The sequence below is a fragment of the Microcebus murinus genome, chromosome 2 (genome assembly GCF_040939455.1).
Source record: "Microcebus murinus isolate Inina chromosome 2, M.murinus_Inina_mat1.0, whole genome shotgun sequence".
NCBI lineage: Eukaryota > Metazoa > Chordata > Mammalia > Primates > Cheirogaleidae > Microcebus > Microcebus murinus.
The window spans coordinates 121630516-121650732 of record NC_134105.1 but is presented as its reverse complement, the minus strand read 5'-3'; the positions used below and the strand labels follow the sequence as shown (position 1 = coordinate 121650732).

The following is a 20217-nucleotide window of genomic DNA, read 5'->3' as shown; positions in this document are numbered from 1 at the left end:
ATGTTTGAGACATACAGATGGCTTGGGAGGTGCAAGAGAGTGTAGGGTGAAGATAAAGCAAATATGGTGAAATGTTTACAGTCAGTGAGTCGAGTAAAAGGTACAAGATTGTTCATTGTATTATTCTTTCAAACTTCTCTGCATGTTTTCAAAGTAAAAAGAGGAGAAAATAAAAGAAACAAAAGTGGACACACCCTAACTTCTCAAATTATTAAGCATATTTTAAAAATTATGGCAATGCTTCAGACATATAAAAACAACCCCCCCCCCTCCGTCAAGGAAAGAAAACTATTGAAGACTCCCTCATTGACCTAGATTTTTTATTTTATTATAATGTTATTAAAGTAAATGTACAAATATAAAACTATAGACCACCTTTATATACTACTGTCTCTTAAAAAAATTACAAACTCAAATTCTAATTACATACAATAAAAATATAAAACCAAGAAAACTCAAAGTAACAATATGATGGCATGATAATAATGACATGGACTGGCATTTTGCTGAAAGTAAGTCACCTCTTCACATTGGCTCGTTCTGAGTACTCCACTAGAATTTGTTTTGAGGTTGTGATATCTGACATCTGAAACATCTGACATTTGATAACTTACTCTCTATATCACTTTTCTCATTATAGCTACTGTAAAACCTTTATGTGTAGTACACAATGATATAATTTAACCTTTACTTATATACCTACAACTTTTACATTTATAGCCCCTTTTGCTTTTTTTATTAACTTGAGAATAAGGTAATGGGATATATTATTGTACTGTATTATATTACTTTTATAATATCAAATTAATTTGAACTTATAAAGTAACTAGAGAAATTAATGGCTTATTTTATTAAAATATTTCTCAGTTGTGAATTATTAATGGAAAGGACAAGTTTAAGCTTTGTAACTGATAAATTTAACATGAGCACAGCAATTGAAGCAGTATAGTTTCTTCTTCCATTTTTCCTTTTAGCACATGCCAGATTGCACCTATTTATTTATACTTCTAGAGTAAAAGTGGAATGCTGTCATTTAAGGTGATCACTTAATACAGTTGTAAGAATAAACATGAAAGCCAATGTGGGAATGTTCCTCCATATAAACAACAAAAATACAGACAAAATTACCAAAATGAACCAACTTGATTGCATGGAAGCCAGCAGTCTTTCTGCAACCACAGGGAGAAAATTGATTTTGGAGTTACTCAAAATGCCCCATTCCCAGAGTATTATTACTATTTGACCCAACTCCAAATTGCTCCAAGGAAATACCTGTCTATACCTATGATGTTGTTGAAAAAAATCTGATGTAGCATTACAGCTGTATAAGACTACAGTACCAGTTGAGGTGAACAAGGCCACAGCCAAAAATTTCAGGGCAACAAAACAGCCACAGGAGACTTTGAGAAGTTCTGACATGTTCCAGTAATGTAGAATGCTGCATGCATGTGCAAGGCAGTGTGTATTTAGAAAAAACTGAAGAGAGCCCCACTCACCTACATCTGGCTACTCTTTAGGCTCTGTGTAAGCAGAAAGTGAAGGATAAGGCAAATATATAAGTTGCCCAAGCTTTGAAAAGATGTCACAGCACGCGTGCACATGCGCACGCACATGCACACGCCCACCCCCAACCCCGTTTTGGCAAAGGAGGGAAGACATACATATTGCTTAAAGCATTTAAGGAAATCTTGTGACTGCTGAGCTAGGAGCAACCCCTGCCCAGCCTGACTTAAAAATAAAAACAAAAATTGAAGATAAATTTAAAACTAAGTAAACATTTCAGTGGCTCCACGCAGTAGGGATTATAGATTCAACAGAATTACTCACCAAAAAGTCACTAAACAAACAAACAGTACCACAACCACCAGGGGGGGAAAAAAAGCCTAGCTAGAACATATGCAGATGGGGGAACTGATTCCAGAATTGCCACATTATATTATCTTAAAGTCTACTTTTCAACAAGAAAAATTATGAGATATACAATGAAGCTAAAAAAAATCATTTAATAAGAAACTCTTTCAGATGTTAGGCTCACTAGGCAGAGACTTTAAATCACCTATTATAAGTATATACAAAGAAGTAAATAAACCACAGTTAAAAAATTAAAGGAAAATATGACAGATATGCCTCATCAAACAATATTAGCAAAAAGAAGTAAGAAAAAAATTCTGTAATTGAACACATAATGACTGAGTTGGACAATTAGGTTCATGAGCAAATTACAGCTGTCGAAAGAAAGAATCAGTGAACTTGAAGATGGGTCAGTAGTGATTATCCAGTCTAAGGGATAGAGAGATAAGCATAAAGAAAAATGAATAGAACCTCAGGAGCCTGGTGATACCATCACGCATGCCAACATATGCAGATTTCTAGAAGATGCAGCAAGAGAAAGGTAGAAAAATATTTTAAAAATAATAGCCAAAATCTTCCTAAATTGAACAGAAAACATCAATCCACACATCCTTGAAGTTCAGTAAACCCCAAGTAGGATAGACTCAATGAGGTCTAACTAAATATATAATATTCAAACTATTAAAAGCCAAAGACAGAGAATCTTAGAAACAGCAAGAGAAAAGCAACTCAGCAAGTACAGGGATCCTTATTAAGATTAATAGCTGACTTATCAGAAATCACGAAGACCAGCAAGCAATAGGATATGTTTAAAGTGCCGAAAGCAAAAGATTGTCAGTAAGGAATTTTACATCCCCCAAAACTAGCCACCAAAAATGAAGAGTAAATTAAACTATTTCCAGGTAAACATAAACTGAGTGAATTCTTTGCTAGCAGATCTGCCATACAGAAAATACTGGAGTGAGTCCTTCAGACTGAAATGAAAGGATACTATACAGTAATGCAAATCCACATAAAGCAATAAAAACTGGTAAAGATAGTTATATAGGTATATGTAAAAGATAGCTTAAATGCATTTTTGTAAAAATTTTCTTATGATTTAAAAGACAGTTGCATGAAACAATTATTATAAAACTGTGTTTATGAGCATATAACAGAAATTTATTAATACATTGTAATATATATGGCCATAATAGTTCAAAGGATGAGGAGGAAAGGAGATGGAGCTATACTGGAGCAAAATTTCTGCATTGTATTGAAATTAGTGATAATCTGAACTAGATTATTTTAAGTTAACATGCTAATTATAATCTCCAGAAAAACCACTATGACAATAACTAAAAAGTATACTAAAAAAACAACAAAGGAACTAAAATGCTGTTCTAGAAAATGTCTAACACAATGGAAGGCAATAATGAAAGAATAAAAGAATAAGAAAAGATGTGACAGAAACAAAGAGCAAAATTTCATGTGTAAATCCTACCATATACAGATTGAGTATCCCTTATCCAAAATGCCTAATGTGTTTCAGATTTTGAATTTTTTTAGATTTTGGAATATTTGCATTATAGAGTCATGAACCGCATAATGACATTTCAGTCAATGACAGATCACATATACGAAAGCCGTTTAATAAACTGAAAAATTCCTATCACCTAGGGATGTCATAGTCATTATAATATTGTAGCACAACATGTTACATGTTTGTGGTGATACTAGTGTATACAAACCTGTGCAGCCAGTCAGATATGACACATACAATTGTATACAGTACATGATACTTGAAAATAACCAACTGTTAAGGTTTATGTCTTTACTATATTTTTATTATTAGAATGTGTTCTTTCTACTTACAAAAAAACAAGTTAACTCTAAAACAGCCTGAGATAGGTCCTTCAGGAGATATTCCAGAAGAAGGCATCATTATCATAGGAAATGACAACTCCATGCATGTTAATTGCCCCTGAACACCTTCCAGTGGGACAGGATGTAGAGGTGGAAGACAGTGATATTGATGACCCTGACCCTGTGTAGGCCTAGGCTAATGGGTGTGTGTATGTCTTAGTTGTTAATAAAAATGCTTACAATGTAAAACAAAATAAATAAAAATTTAAAATAGAGAAAAGCTTATAGAATAAGAATATAAAGAATATTTTTGTACAGCTATATAATGTATTTCTGTTTTAAGTGTTATTACCAAAATGTTAAAAAAAAAAAAGTTAAAAATGTATAAATTCCAGTAGGATAAGATTATTTTATTACTGAAGAAAACCTATTTTTTTTTTTTTTTTTTTTTTTTTTTGAGACAGAGTCTCGCTTTGTTGCCCAGGCTAGAGTGAGTGCCGTGGCGTCAGCCTAGCTCACAGCAACCTCAAACTCCTGGGCTCCAGTGATCCTTCTGCCTCAGCCTCCCGGGTAGCTGGGACTACAGGCATGCGCCACCATGCCCGGCTAATTTTTTATATATATATCAGTTGGCCAATTAATTTCTTTCTATTTATAGTAGAGACGGGGTCTCGCTCTTGCTCAGGCTGGTTTTGAACTCCTGACCTTGAGCAATCCGCCTGCCTCGGCCTCCCAAGAGCTAGGATTACAGGCATGAGCCACAGCACCTGGCCAAGAAAACCTATTTTTAAAAAATAAATTTAGTGTAGCCTAAGCATACTATGACGTCCTAGGCCTTCACATTGACTCACCACTCATTCACTGACTCACCCAGAGTAACTTCCAGTCCTGCAACCTCCATTTATGGTAAGTGTCTTATGTAGGTGTGCCATTTTTTACCTTTTATACCGTATTTTTATGGTACCTTTTCTGTTTATATATACAAATGATTACCATTGTGTTACAGTTGCCTACGGTATTCAGTACAATAACATGCTGAACAGGTTTGTATCATACGAACAATAGGTCACACCATCTAGGTTTGTGTAAGTTTAATAAGGAAATTACCTAACAGTATATTTCTCAGAATGTATTCCCATCTTTGATCAATACATGACTCTACTTACCATTTCACATCCAAAATCCAAAATGCTCCAATGAGTATTTCCTTTGAGCATCATGTTGGCACTCCATAAATGAGGAGTTTGGATTTTGGACTATCTCAGATTTTTGGATTTCAGATGCTCATCCTGTAAATAATTATATTAGATTTAAGTGGATTAAACACAGCAAAATGCTGGGATTGGCAAAATGAGTTTTAAAAAAATTGTAACCCAAATATACACTTATGAGATATACTTTAAATTTAAAGACACAAATAGGTTGAAAGCAAAAGGATAGAAAAATATATACCATGTGAGCAATAATCAAAAGAAAGCTGGAACAGCTATACCCATGTCCAACAAAGTATACTTTAAGTTGTAATCGGGACTAGAAACAAAAAGGGTCATTTTATAATGATGAAAGGGTCAATAGGAGAAAGATATAACAATTGTAAACATACTATGAACAACTTTATGCCAATTTATTCACTAACATGTTCAATAACTCAGTAACATAACTTATTCATTAATATCGATGAAATGAAAAATCTCTAGAAAGTCACAAATCACCAAAACTGACTTAAAAAGAAAGAGAAAATCTGACTAGACCTATGAAGAGTGAAGAAATTGAATTAGTAATTAATAATTTTCCCACAAAGAAAAGCTGAGGCTCAGATGGCTTTCTTGGTGAATTCTATCAAATGTTTAAGAAAGAAATACTACCAATACTTCACAAACTCTTCCTGAAACCAAAGCTAAAGATATCAAGTAGATAGAAAAACACAGACCAGTATTCTTTGAGGATATAGAGGAAAATATTCTTCACAAAATATTTGGAAGCCAAATCCAGCAGCACATTAAAACAGTTATGCAATATGACAGCATGAGATTTATCCAAGACTGCTCATCAATAGAGATAATACACTATGTTAGTAGAATAAAGAGCTAAAACCACACAACCACACTATCAAAGACATAGCAAAGACTTTTGACAAAATCTCATACCCATTGATGGTAAAAATTCTCAACGGACTTGACAAAGGGCTTTTATGGAAAACCAACAGTGAACATTATACTTAATGGTGAAAGATTGAATGCTTTTCCCCTAAGATCAGGAGCACAACAAGGATGTTTGCTCTTGACTCTCCAGTTCAGCCTTGTACTAGAGATTATAATCTGAGCCAATGCACTCAGGCAAGAAAAGTGAATAAAAGACATTTAGATTTGGAAGGAAGAATTAAACTATATTTAGAACTTTTTTCCTGTATGTTGACATTTTAAAGAAACTAATTTTGAGAACTATTAGAACTATTAAAAGTGTTAAGCAAGGTCACTGCATGAAAGATTAATATACAAAATCAGTTAATATTTCTTTATGAGCAATGAACAATCCAAAAATAAAATTAAGTATATGATTCTGTTCAGAATAAGGTCAAAAAGAAAATGGTACATATGTAAGAAATTCATTAAAGTAAGTGCAAGACTTATACACTGAAAATTATAAAAAAATTTTTGAAGAAAAAGATGACGTAAACAAATTGAGAGAAATCTATAATCATAGATTGGCAAACTCAGTGTTATTAATATGGCAGTTCTTCTCAAATTGATCTATGGATCCAAATCAATCTCTGTAAAAATTTCAGCAGGCTTTTTTGCAGGATATGATAAACTGATCCTAAAATTTATATGAAATGAAAAAGACCAGGAATAGCCAAAACAATTTTGAAAAGAGCAACAGAGTTGGAGGACTTTTTCTTCCCAATTTAAATACTTATAAAACGAGAGTTATCAAAATAGTGTTGTACTGGCAGAAGGATAGACATATATAGATCAGTGATTAGAAATAAGAATCCAGAAGTAAAATCTTATTTATTGTGAGTTCATTTTCAGCAGAAGTGCCAAGATATTTGATTTGATTGGGGAAAGGATCGCCTATTCAATAAATGGTGCTGGGACAAGTGGATATCACATTGCAAACTTAAATGCAAGAACTAAAATAATAAAATTTTTAGAAATGGGAGAAAATCTCTAACACCTTGAATTAGTCAAAGATTTCTTATTTACAATGTGAAAATCATGATCCCTGAAAGAAAAAAATGAGAAATTGGGCCTAATCAAAATTCACAACACAGCAGTAAGAAAATAAAAGCACAAGGAACAGAATGTTTCAAAATAGTTACAAAATATATGTCTGATAAAGGTCTTATATCCAGATATTGGAACAAATTCATGTAAAGAAACTAGAACATTCATGTATTGCTGATTGGAATGTAAATGGTATAATTAACAGTTTGTCAGTTTCTTAAAAAGTTAAATATATTATTATTATATGACCCAATAACTACTATTCTAGGTATCTACCTATGAGACATGGAAACATGTCCACACAAAGACTTGAATGTGACTGTTAATAACAGCATTATTCATAATAACCAGAAAATGGAAACAAATGTCCATCAGCTGGTGAGTTGATTGACAAAATGGGGTATATCCACACAATGCATACTATACAGCAATAAAAAAGAACTACTGACACTTGTTAAAAAATAGCTGAACATCAGAAACATTATGCAAAGTGTAAAAAGCCATAGAGGTTACATAATATATTATTTCACTTATATTAGAATATATAAAGAATTTACAGAGACAGAAACAGTGGTAGTGTGGCAACAAATGGGCATAAGGGATGTTATTGAGGTACAGAAAATCTCCTAAAATGACTTACAGTGATGTTCCACCACTTGGTAAATTTAGGAAAAGTCTTTGAATTGTATCCAGTATTTACAGTGGGTATACTTTATTAGATGCAAAATATCTCAATTAAATGCTTTTTTAAAAAAGCAAACATGGGAAATAAAATTATATAGTATTATGTTTATCCAGATATCCCATAATTTTTACATTACCTTTTTTATAAATCCCCTAAAATATAAAGATTGATTTTTAATTTTCCAATTGTTTGAGCCCTTGATACTCTGTTTCTAGAGCCAATATCTTCTTGTGTCTTTGAAAATAATTCCTATCCCTTATTTTTCTAGCTGTTGGAAGTTTACAATTGTCTGTGGAACTTTTGATGAAAACCACCAAAGCCAATTAAAATTATTAATAGTTTTGCTTTCAGTTTCTTCATTTACTACGTTTATCTCATTCTGTTTTGTTTTAGATCACTGTGTCCACTACTATGATCTTCGTAACACTAAACAACCAATTATGGTATTCAAAGGACACCGAAAAGCGGTCTCTTATGCAAAGTTTGTGAGTGGTGAGGAAATTGTCTCTGCGTGAGTATTACTCTCCTCAGAGGTTGAGCTTACAGAGAGAGCTCTGTCATCATTTACCATTTTGTAGAATCACTGTGGATCTATCTAAACAGTAGCATTGGTGTGTACATACTTCTTTAAAAATAGATTTTTTTTATGACTTGTTAAATTAAAATACATGTATATTCTGGTCTGTGTTGCACACTTTTATATGTGATTTGTGAATAAAATCCTGAAACTAATTTCAGTGTAGCCCCCCTTATCTAGAACTCCTATGTTTAATTACATTTGAACTTCAAATTGGATTTCACCTACTGCTTCTCTTTAAGAAGAAACAACATAGTTAATGGAATAGAATGAGAAGTATTTTATTATTAAAGTCAATTAATATGTTATTGTATATTTATCTACATATAGTACAGTGGTAGAATTATTTTTGGTTTTAAATAATATTTGGTTGACTTTTACACTGACATGTTGATCTCTCTGTAACTTCATAGTGATTTAACCTAACAAATGTCATTTGAAAAGCTTTCTAATCTAGAGAATCAAAATAAAAGCCTTTAGTTCTCTATTTTTTATTTTGTTTGATGGTAATAAGAGGTACCAACGTAAATAAATCTTAATTGTCAAAATATTGACAAAGCTCTTTTACCTACATAACATAAGCAGTCACATTTTTTGGTTATTCATTTCATAGTTCTCTTCATTTTATATTACCCTATTAAATATTCATTTTTAATTTCTCTTTTTCATACCTACTATTCTCAAGCCTAATGATACATTGTTTTCTTCTTTTTTATTTAGTTTCTTATATCTCTTAGGAGATTATTAATGCCTATACCTTATATTTGGTATCTCCCACCACATCTACCTCCATACTGGTTGCTCTAAATAAGAACTTGGTAATTTGAATTGATTTAGCAAGGTAATTTGAATAGAGTTATAAAAGAGGGTAAAAAAAAAGAAAATGGAAACTGAGCTTTCCAGAGGTAATAGGGGTAATTAGTTCACACATTTAAATTAACTGGTAACTGGTCAAAAAATATCCAGTCTCTAGGAGTAAAAATAATGGGCAGTAAACAATTTAAATATTCTTCAGATTCAAATATGTATGATAAATTATATGGCAAAATATTCTTTCAGGATTATAAATGTTGAATCAGTTTGACTTCAATTAATTGTGTGTTTAATTGAATTTCATAAATTGGAAATCTTAGTTGACTTTATTAAATTAGATACATAATATATATTTCACCAATCTTTTTTCCTTCTTAGTTTTTATAAAATTATGATGATTTTTTTCTTAGATTTAGACCTTAGAAGTGTATAGAACTAATTCATATACCACAAGTGTATTTGGAAATATTAAAACTTTTATATTTTTTATATATAAAGAGATATTAATTGCCACATTATTGAGCAAAAAATAAAACAAATGTATAAGAATTTGAAGGATTGAAGAAATGATGAGAGGCAATAGAGAAGTATTTAAAGAGTTAGGAGTTCGGCCCCTGAAATCAGACAGTTTGAATCTGGGCTATACTCTTTATTAACTGGTTAATAAAGAGTTAAGGACTTAGAAATGTCCTTACCTTCTAAATCTCAATTTCCTCATCTAAAATAGAGCTAACATTAATATTTATCTTACATTATTAATTTTTAAATAAAACAATATATGTAAAACCTTTAGCATAGTATCCTATTCAGTGAATGTTAGAGTAAGAGAAAAGGTGATTTGATGTACAGTTACTAATAAATATATAAAAATATATTTATTTTGTAGGAGAAAATATAAAACAAGTTTAATGGGGGTAACAATTTACTAATGTTATGTATAATATCTAATTTTAACTAAACAAAAACATGGTGTTTTATTAAGAATACTTTATCATAAAGTATTCTTTGTTAGGATTACCAGTGATTTTTATATTCAGTTTTTTGGTAAATAACTGTATTTGCATATTCTTTTAGCAAAATAAATTTTCAGCCATATCCCACACTTGTAGGGACAACTGAACTGTAAAAAGTTTAATTCAGTATACCAATATAATTCAATAGTTGAAAAATAAATCAAGAGGAACAGAGGTATCCCTGAAATTATACACAACTCCCAGTAGAGCTCTCTCATGGTTCATGGTGGTGGTATCGTGGTATTGACACCTGGTATGTATTTAGCACCTCCAACAGGCCAGGGCACTACTGAAAGCATTCTAAATTAATTAATTTTTACAGTGTAAATTAATTAATTTTTTCAGTGTTTCATAGAATTCATTTAATTCCATAAAATAAGAATCATTGTATTTCACATTTAACTGATGAAAAATGGAGGCCAGTGAAATTTCATAATTTGCCTAAGGTCAAAAGCAAATTAATGGTAAATTGAATATTCTAACTCAAACAGTCCGGCTCCAGAGTCTGCCTTCTTAGCCACCAAACTGGATTGCCTCTAATTAGCAGTGATGAGTTTCATGCTATGAAATCTTAAATATGCTCTAACTCTTTGTATTTACCTCAGCTCAACAGACAGCCAGTTGAAACTGTGGAATGTAGGGAAACCGTACTGTCTGCGTTCTTTCAAGGGTCATATCAATGAAAAAAACTTTGTAGGCCTTGCTTCTAATGGAGATTATATAGCTTGTGGTAAGTAAAACCATCTTTTCCAGGAATGTTCTAACATATATCTGTCACTGAAATCGAATTTAATTTAAATAGACTAACTACTGAGTCAGGAAATGGTTAAGAAATACTACGTCAGAAGGTGGCATAATGGAGTTGATGCTTCAGCAGTATGAATTTTCCTTGGGTTGTACTGGAGGAGCATTAGTCCCTCCCGTTTTATTGAGCACAAGCCCTGAACATATGAAATAGCATAAGATTTTTAACTGTGTTTTATAGTTCTCCTTTATAATATAGTACTTTAGCTATTATGTAGGATACAGAATATGTTTATTCCTACTAATAATATTTCTAATTTTAGAGAAATATTACATGATTTCTAATTAGTCTTGTGATTTAATATGACCTGAAAAGAGCTTCAAACTAAAACTTTGGGTGATATTACTATTTGAATGTGATGTCCTTATTCTAGTTTTCCTATTATAAAAAATTATTATTATTTACTTTTAGGAAGTGAGAACAACTCCCTCTACCTGTACTATAAAGGACTTTCTAAGACTTTGCTAACTTTTAAGTTTGACACAGTCAAAAGTGTTCTGGACAAAGACCGAAAAGAAGACGATACAAATGAATTTGTTAGTGCTGTATGCTGGAGGGCACTACCAGATGGGGTAAGTTTTCATAACAGTTTTTCACCTTGGTGTCTCATATAATATATTTTATATACATATCAATTGGTATGTAATATCCATTTTCTTTTTTACTTAGCATTATATCACCAAGGACAGTAGACATTTTAGATAGTAATTGAATTGTCACTAATAGAATAATGTTATGCTGACATGTGTCCCTCTTGTGTACCTATAGCATCTTATACATACTTCTGTTATAGCCATTATCACATTATATCTTTCTCTCTCCTCCTATAAGATTAGAAATTCCAGAAGACACATTGTCTCATTTTCCTCAGTGATCACATGCAGTATGTTCTTGATAAACATTTAGCTGAGCTGGTGTCTCAATAGGAGGAAAAAGAGTCAGGTAAAGGAGAGTGTCCTGTATGTGCACCTAATTATATTTCAGGGTAGAATTGCTCTCTACAAAATCCATTTATATAAGAATGTTTAAATGTTTTTAATTTCTTGACAAGAAAGTCATACTACTAGGTTGGGAAAAAAAGTTACCTCAAACCTTTCATTTATTCTTATATTTTAAAGTGTAAGTTATATAAAGAAATAAATTATATAAAGAAATAATTCTTTTTACTATCTTGATTTATATAAATATTAGTTATTTATTGGTGTCATTTTTTAAAAGAGCTTTAGGTGCTTACTTGGTTTTATTTTTGACAAAAAATTTTGACTTTATGGGTAATTTAAGATATCTGAGTTTCACATACAGTTTCACTTTAATTAGATATATTCCATTGTTGTCTTCTTTAAAGTTCTGTGGTTCAACTTCAGCTGTGGTAATAACAGACTAGGTAATTTGGACCAATCCTCCTCCTATATAGAATTAGAAAAGTTGGACTGTAAGTGTATGCATTTTAAAAACAAAAACCTGTTTGAAGGTATTGAAAAACAAATAAGACCAAAAAAAGTTACCAGACTAGGACTATAAGCCTGGCTTTTGAGTCTGTGTTTCCCCTGTGAGCATTTGCCAGTTTTAGTGGGGTGCCTAAAAGCACGTATGGTGCTTCACAGGGGCACAGGGATTGGAGTCCAATACCTGTCATTGTATGCGTGACTCACTTTGTTTTAGGTCCCCAGAGGGATGTAGTCTAGGGCAGGGCTGGGGAACCTTTTCATGTTGGAAGGCCGCATTAATTTAGCGTAATCACAAAAGGCCACATTCAAGAACCTTACATTATATATACTTAAAAATGTACATTATTTTATAAAAATCTAACCATTATGTACTTAATTTCAAAAAATAAAAACCATTTGTTAATTTTAAAGTTAACTAACCTTTTAATGACTTTGTTGTATCTGCTTTTTGTTGGAAAGCACTTGAATATTTGGTTGCAGCATGGAGGCCCACAGTTTCAATTAATCCTCTAGATGGGTTTCTGTCATTTGTGACCTTAAGGGCATCTTGATTTGAGTTAAGTAGCAGAATGTAGATTTGCAGCAGTAAGTGTTTGAAAGCAAGAAAGCATTTTTCGGGCATGCTGCCAAAGGAGTGAGTATTCTGCTTCTTTCCATATTTCAACTGAATCTTTCTAAGCATCAAACAATGACTTTAAATGTTATCTCCTGAGGGCTCAGTCAATTCCATCTCTAGTTCTTTAGGTGTCTTGATGATATCAACTCAGCAAAGCTGAAATGCTAATTTGAGTGTGATGTCATGATTCTCAAAGTCAGTGAAGATTTCATTGTATTCTCTAATGAATAGGTCTATAATAGCTATGTATTCTTCAAATGATTCGCATATATCATTCTGCTCATCAGTGACCTTTGCTAACAGGGGAAAATGTCAATACGATTTTCCTTTTGAAGAACAACTGTTTTGAAAAAAAGGTAGCTTTTTTCAAAATGTGTGGATTTTTTGGCCACATATCATATATAGACTTAATTTTACCTTGCAAAGAAATATTCAAGCTGTTTTGATTCTGCATGGTATCACACTGAAATGCTGTGTTCCTGTAGAATCCTTTCAGTAATTCACATTGCTGATTGTGTTCTTCATAAAATTTTATCCATTCTCACAGAAAATTTAGGCTGACACCTGTCCCTACGATAGCCAACAGTGATAGAATGATATATCCATACTGAATACCTCATCCTTCAACTTGAGCATATTAGGAAACTGATAATGCCAGGTTGCATTTGCAGGAATATAGTTAACAATACTTATAACTGTTGCAAAGTGTAACTTAAAATAGTACTTTAGCACAGAGATTTTGCTGATTCAAGATAGAATGAAAAGAAGTGAGATCATCTGGATCTGTTAATACCTTTTTTACCTGTGCAATAAACCCTTCCTGTTTTCCTTTCATGGAAGTGCACTTTTCATGGACGGTGCACTGTGTCTGTACATACACTCACTAAATTTACCAACTTCAGTCCAACTTCACAACATTTATCTGGGAAGTTGTTGAAGATATCTATTCCCCGTGTTCTGTTCACAAGAATACCCAAAGCAACTAACTCTTCATAGCAAAGAAAATCTCTGTTATGACCCGAATGAAGTATAAAGCCTGCATGGAGTCAGTAGTAGTATCAGTTGATTCATCCAAAGCGATTGAATAATATGTATTTTCCTTTTGAAGTATTACATGAAGTTGTTCTGTTAATTTGAAGGCTAATTCATGCTGCCAATCAGTTATTGTTCTCCTTGAAAGAGACAGTTGTTTGCACTTTGAAATGTTACTAGGGTCTAGCATCCTACAACTTTAACAATGCATTATTTCACAATTTCTACATCACTGGATGGCCTCCCTTTTTTCCTGATTATATATGCTACTTTATAAGTTGCTTCAGTAGCAATATTTCCAGGTCTTATTGCTGCTTGAAAGAATTATCTTTGCTTTTCATCTTTTAATGCCTATAATACAACCTTTTGAGCCTCTCCCTCTAATTTAAATTTTTCATCATCCTTATGAGTGTTACAATGTTGATGAGCATTGAATTTCTTTAATGTTAGTACTGCAGTATCACAAAGCAAGAAAATCATCTTATCTTTAGCAAAAACAAGATAATATAATTCCCAATCCTTATTAAAAAATCTAGTTTTTTCCATTAGCATTCTCTTGGTCTTCTTTGACATGATGGACTTTTAAGCAGACAGAATTAAAAAATACTGTCCAGGTATGCAACTATTCACAAAATCCACTTCAAACAGAAACACAGTGCACTGTTGTCAAAAGCTGATAACAGACTAGCATAGTCAACCCCCATAAACTCTCACCAACCAGCCTCGTGCAGTGGTGGCACCATTGAGGGGCAGGCAGGAGTTAGAACTAAATCATGAGTGCAGCATCCATCAGTTTAGCCTTTATGGCTTACTAATGTTTTAATTGTACCAGTCAATCTGGGAGGTTTTCATTGTAATTTATTTTATTCTTTGGTATTTTAAATATGTTCATTTTTAAAATAAAATATAAAGACAAGCAAAAAGTATTAATAAAAATAAAAGGTTTTGTTCTGTAAAATTTGGATTCAGTCAAAAGGCCACACTTAAAGACCTAGAACACCACATGTGGCCTTAAGGTTGCAGGTTCCCCACCCCTGGTTTAGGTAAAACAGTAGGAGATAATCCTTCACAGTGATTGCAACTCAACTTCATATCAGTCCCTGAAATTAAATTTAGGTGACACATTGCTAGTGTCCACAGGATGCAAATTTAAATCCTTTCTAAAAGAAGATGACATTATCTAAGGACTTAATTTATTTTTTCCAGGTTTGCAAAAACAACAACTAGGGCACAATAAAAAATAAACAGACATAGGAAAAAATAATACAGCATAAATAAAACCAGAATAATCAACAGACAGTAGAAACAATCACAGCAGCTCTGGATTTTGGAGCTATCAAATAGCTTAAAAGTAACCATGCTTACAAGATAAAAAACAATGTTCAAAATTTCAACTGAGAACTGGAAATTATTTTTTAAAAAAAATCCTAGAGCTGAAAAAGTATGATTACCAAAATTAAGAATTCAATAAATGTGTTGAATGAAGGTAAAGTAAAAATAAAAATTAATGAACTGATAGGTAAATTAGGAGAAAACACACCAAAGGAAACATGGAAAGTCAAAAATGAAAAAATATAAACAAGAAATAGGGGATCAGGTAAGAAGGTTTCAATAGGAGAGCTAAAGGGAGAGAAGAGAAATAGTGTAGCAAGAGCAAATATTAGAAGGGTTCATTCTTGAGAACTTGTAGAAAGTTGATGAAAGACAGCAAGGCAGAGATTCAGTAAGTCTTTAAACTGCACAGAATGAATAACTCAAAAACTATAACGTGGCCGGGCGTGGTGGCTCACGCCTATAATCCTAGCACTCTGGGAGGCTAAGGCGGGCGGATTGCTCCAGGTCAGGAGTTTGAAACCAGCCTGAGCAAGAGTGAGACCCTGTCTCTACTATAAATAGAAAGAAATTAATTGGCCAACTAATATATATATAGAAAAAATTAGCCAGGCATGGTGGTGCATGCCTGTAGTCCCAGCTACTCGGGAGGCTAAGGCAGGATTGCTGAGGATTGCTTGAGCCCAGGTGTTTGAGGTTGCTGTGAGGTAGGCTGACGCCATGGCACTCACTCTAGCCTGGGCAACAGAGTGAGACTCTGTCTCAAAAAAAAAAAAAAAAAACTATAATGTGAATAAAAGTTTAATATTATACTTGGACCTTCAATAGACCTAGGCCTGCCTGAGAATCTGACCTTGGGTCTTCCTCTTTATAACACTATTTTCCTTGGAAATATATTGTGTTAAGACAAATATGGAATGTTATATGCTAGAAGACAATTATCTTTTAAAATTACTATGAAACCCCATCTGTGTTATCACTTTTGGACTGAGAGAACTGTGAATTGGCATACTGACCTTAGATCTTTGCAAATTGAGCAGTATAAGACTACAGGAAACCAAGGCACATCTATGGATTCAGATAAACCATGTGAACTCTGTCTCTGGCAACAGTGTGTGTTCTTTGCATGAGTGAGAGTTCCAAGAAGCTATTCATATGAATGGTTGTTCGGCCCCTTGATGAGTTTGAAGATACTGTGCGTTACTGAATTTCCTATCCTATATCCTTCTATGAAACTGAATTGCTGGCCCCGTGCTGAGTTTGAAGGTACTATGCATTCTGAATTCCCTACCCTATATATATCCTTCTATAAAGCGGACTAACTTAGGGCTAGAATAAAGCCAATTATGTCTGATCCTGTGTCCCCTGCTGGTGGTGGGATAGTCACATCTTGGTACAACATAGTAAAACTGCTGATAGTAAATAAAGCACAAAGAGAGATTTATTTTCTGTACTTTAAACCATCAGTTTCCTTTTTTAAATTATTGACAATAATTGTTTATATTTATGGGGTACAATGTGATGTTTTAATATATATACACACACATACACATTATGGAATGATTAAATCAATCTAACATCTCCATCATTTCACATTCTTTTTTTTTTTAGTGAGAACATTTAGAATCTATTCTCTTAGCAATGTTGAAATATAATTATATTATTACTAGCTAGAGTCAGGCTGCTGTGCAGTATATTTTGTCCAATCAACTAAGTTTATGCCCTCTGACCAGCATCTTCTCATCCTTTCCCCTATCCCCTATTCCCACCTCTGGTAACCACAGTTCTCTAGTTTTATGATGTCAACATTTTTTAATTCTACACATAAGTGAGATCATGCAGTATTTGTCTTTCTATATATGGCTTATTTCACTTAGCATGTCCTCCATATTCAACCATGTTGTTGCAAATGACAGAGTGTTTTTCTTTTGTAAGACTGGCCTTTCCTGCAGTCGAAATCCACATATAACTTTGGACTCCCTCAAAACCTTACAGCCTATTGACAAACACAAGCCTTACCAATAACATAAGCAGTAGAATAACATGTCTGTTGTATGTTTATGTATTATATACTGTAGTCTTACAATAAAGTTAGCTAGAGAAAAGAAAATGTTATTAAGAAAAACAAAAGGAAGACAAAGTATATTTACTGTTCATTAAGTGGAAATGGATCATAAGGTCTTCATCCTCATCTTCATGTTGAATAGGCTGAGGAGGAAGAGGAAGAGAAAGGTTCGGTCTTATCTCTTTGGATAGTAGAGCAGAAAGAAAAGTCATGTATAAGTGGATCCACACAGTTCAAATCTGTGTGGTTCTCGGGCCAACTGTATACTACATTTTCTTTATCCATTCGTTTGTTGGTATATACCTCCATTGATTCCATGTCTTGGTTATTGTGAATAAATAACTACAATAAATATGGAAGTGCACACATTTCTTCAATATACTAATTTTAGTTCTTTTGGAATTGAAGTGGGATTCAGTACCTAGTAGTGGGATTGCTAGATCATATGGTAGTTCTATATTTAGTTTCAAAGAACATCCATATTGTTTTCTGCAATAGCTGTACTAATTTACATTCCCACCAACAATATTACAAAGGTTCCCTTTTCTCCACATCCTTGCCAACACTTGTTAACTTTGGTCTTTTTGATGATAGAAATTCTAACAGGTGTGAGGTTGATATCTCATTGTGGTTTTAATTTGCATTTCCCTGATTCAAATTAAATGGTTGAGCATTTTTTCATATACCTGTTGACCATTTGTATGTCTTCTTTTGAGAAATGTCTGTTCAGGTTCTTTGCCCATGTTTAAAATGGTTTATTTATTTTCTTGCTATTGAGTTGTGTTTGGATTCCTAATATATTTTGGATTAACTCCCTAACAGTTATAAGGTTTGCACATATTTTCTCTCAATTCATATGTTGTCTTTTTCACTCTGTTGATTCTGTTCTTATGCAGAAGCTTTTTTGTTTGATGTAGTTTTGTTTGTTTTTTATTTTGTTGCCTGTGCTTTGGGGATTATATCAAAAAAAATGCGTAGACCAATGTCATGGAGCTTTTCCTTTATGTTTTCTTCTAGTAGTTTTACAGTTTCAGGCCTTATGTTTAAGTCTCTGTTTTGAGCTGATTTTTTATATGGTGTCAGATAAGCATTCAATTTTATGCTTCTGCATATGGATATTCATTTGTCCCATGCCATTTATTGAAGAGATTGCCTTTTCTCCCAAAGAGGAGAAATTCTTAAAAGGAGGCAGAGAGAAAATATTGTCAATTAGACTGATAGCCAGTTTCTCAGTGAAACACTGGAAGCCAGAAGACAGTGAAAACCAGATATTTGGTATATAAAGGAAAATACTCGCCAACCTAGAATTCTACACCTAGTGCAAATCTCTAAAGCACAGGTAAAATAAAGACATTTTTAGATAAATAAATCTAAAGAATTTACCATCAGCAGACATACAGTAAAGAAAACCTTAAAGGATATTCTTAAGGATGAAAAAGATTCTGGATTAAAGTCATCTCTTTTTTAAAATTGATTAATTTAGAGATTGGAGTTAGGGAGAGGGGATTATGTATGTTCTATATCTGTGAATTTTTTTTTGCCAGGGCTCTTATCTAAAACTATTGGAATGAAATATAAAATGTTTTAAGTACACAAATGAATGTGTTAATATTTGTTCCTATATGATCATGCCTGTGTAAAGGGAAAAAAATCATATTTTTGCTGAGAGCAGATCCTGAATCCATAGTACTTCTGCTGAGGCTGCAGATACACTTCTTGTTTTATCAGCTCTGAACTGTACCATACATCTTTACCTACTTACTAATTCTAAGTGGAATAGCTAATGATATAAGGCAGTACTCGTAAAGGACATTTATTACTCCATTAGCTCCTCAAAAGTGAACAGAAAAGTACACTCTTTACTCAGAAAAAGCATTGGTCATTAAGGGCGAACATTTGTGGTTTGAGACATGAAGAATCATATTAAAAGTTTCTGTAACTCTAGAGTGTGTGTGGAGAGGGTCAAGGTAATAATTTTCCCAATTTCCCTCCTTTGAAACCAAGTACCACAAAACTGGGCTTGGGACCCTATCAACTGTATTATCACCCTTTCCTATGCAAAGTTATGACTGTATTAGATGACAGAGCACTTTCATTTTCAGTCATATAATGAAATTTATTCTTTCTATTCTTTCTATTCATATTTCTAATGAATAAAACTTTTTTGTTATATAATGAAACACTATTCCGAAGTGTATAAAACTTTGTCTTAAGTGGATCTTCTTTTCTTTATCTAGATTTCTCCTGAGTCCTAGCCTTTAAAAATGTTTGATGAATGAATTAATATTTTGCCTTGTACTGTTATTTGTGTTCATGTACTGTTATTTGTGTCTCCTGCTAACCTGAAAACTCCTTGAAAAAAGATATTACAGTATTTTGATTAAGAACTTTGGAGCCAGGCTACCTAGGTCCAAATCTCAGATTTGTCACTTACCAGCTCTGCCACCTTGCTCAAGTTCCTTAACCACACTGTGGTTCAGTGTCTTCCTCTATAAAATGCTGATGATGATAGCCATCTATCTCTTAGGGTGGTTTAGAGCAGTTTCTGATACACAGTAAGAGCTATGTAAGTGTTTGCTATTAGCATCATTCATTTTTTAATTACCCCTAGCATTATGCAACTTGTTTGCACATAGTACAAAATTAATAAATAATTTTTGTGATCAATGATACCCTTCAAGTTTAGCCTTTATCTTATTGTATAATTAATTAAATATTAATTGAAACCAAAGAAGTGCTGAGGAAGAAGTGGGAGATACTTCTAATGTCCAATAAGCTCACTTGAAACTCAGTGTAACATCAAGACTGTATCAATTTTAAGAAAAGTAGTTTTTATGATATGAACCATTTATATGTACCTATATAATTATTTCAGAATTTCTTCTTTGCTCCTTGAGATATAATCTCC

General features: G+C 32.8%; 1 protein-coding gene across 7 annotated transcripts in view; it reads left to right on the top strand.

Moving 5' to 3' along the window:
• COP1 (COP1 E3 ubiquitin ligase) overlaps nt 1-20217 on the top strand; it is a 217456-nt gene that overhangs the window by 173870 nt on the left and 23369 nt on the right. For all 7 annotated transcript variants that reach the window (XM_076000399.1, XM_012765047.3, XM_076000400.1 and 4 more), the window contains 3 exons: nt 8002-8119; nt 10617-10741; nt 11228-11388. In XM_076000399.1, the coding sequence (XP_075856514.1) occupies nt 8002-8119; nt 10617-10741; nt 11228-11388 (404 nt within the window). The remainder of the gene's footprint in view (nt 1-8001; nt 8120-10616; nt 10742-11227; nt 11389-20217) is intronic.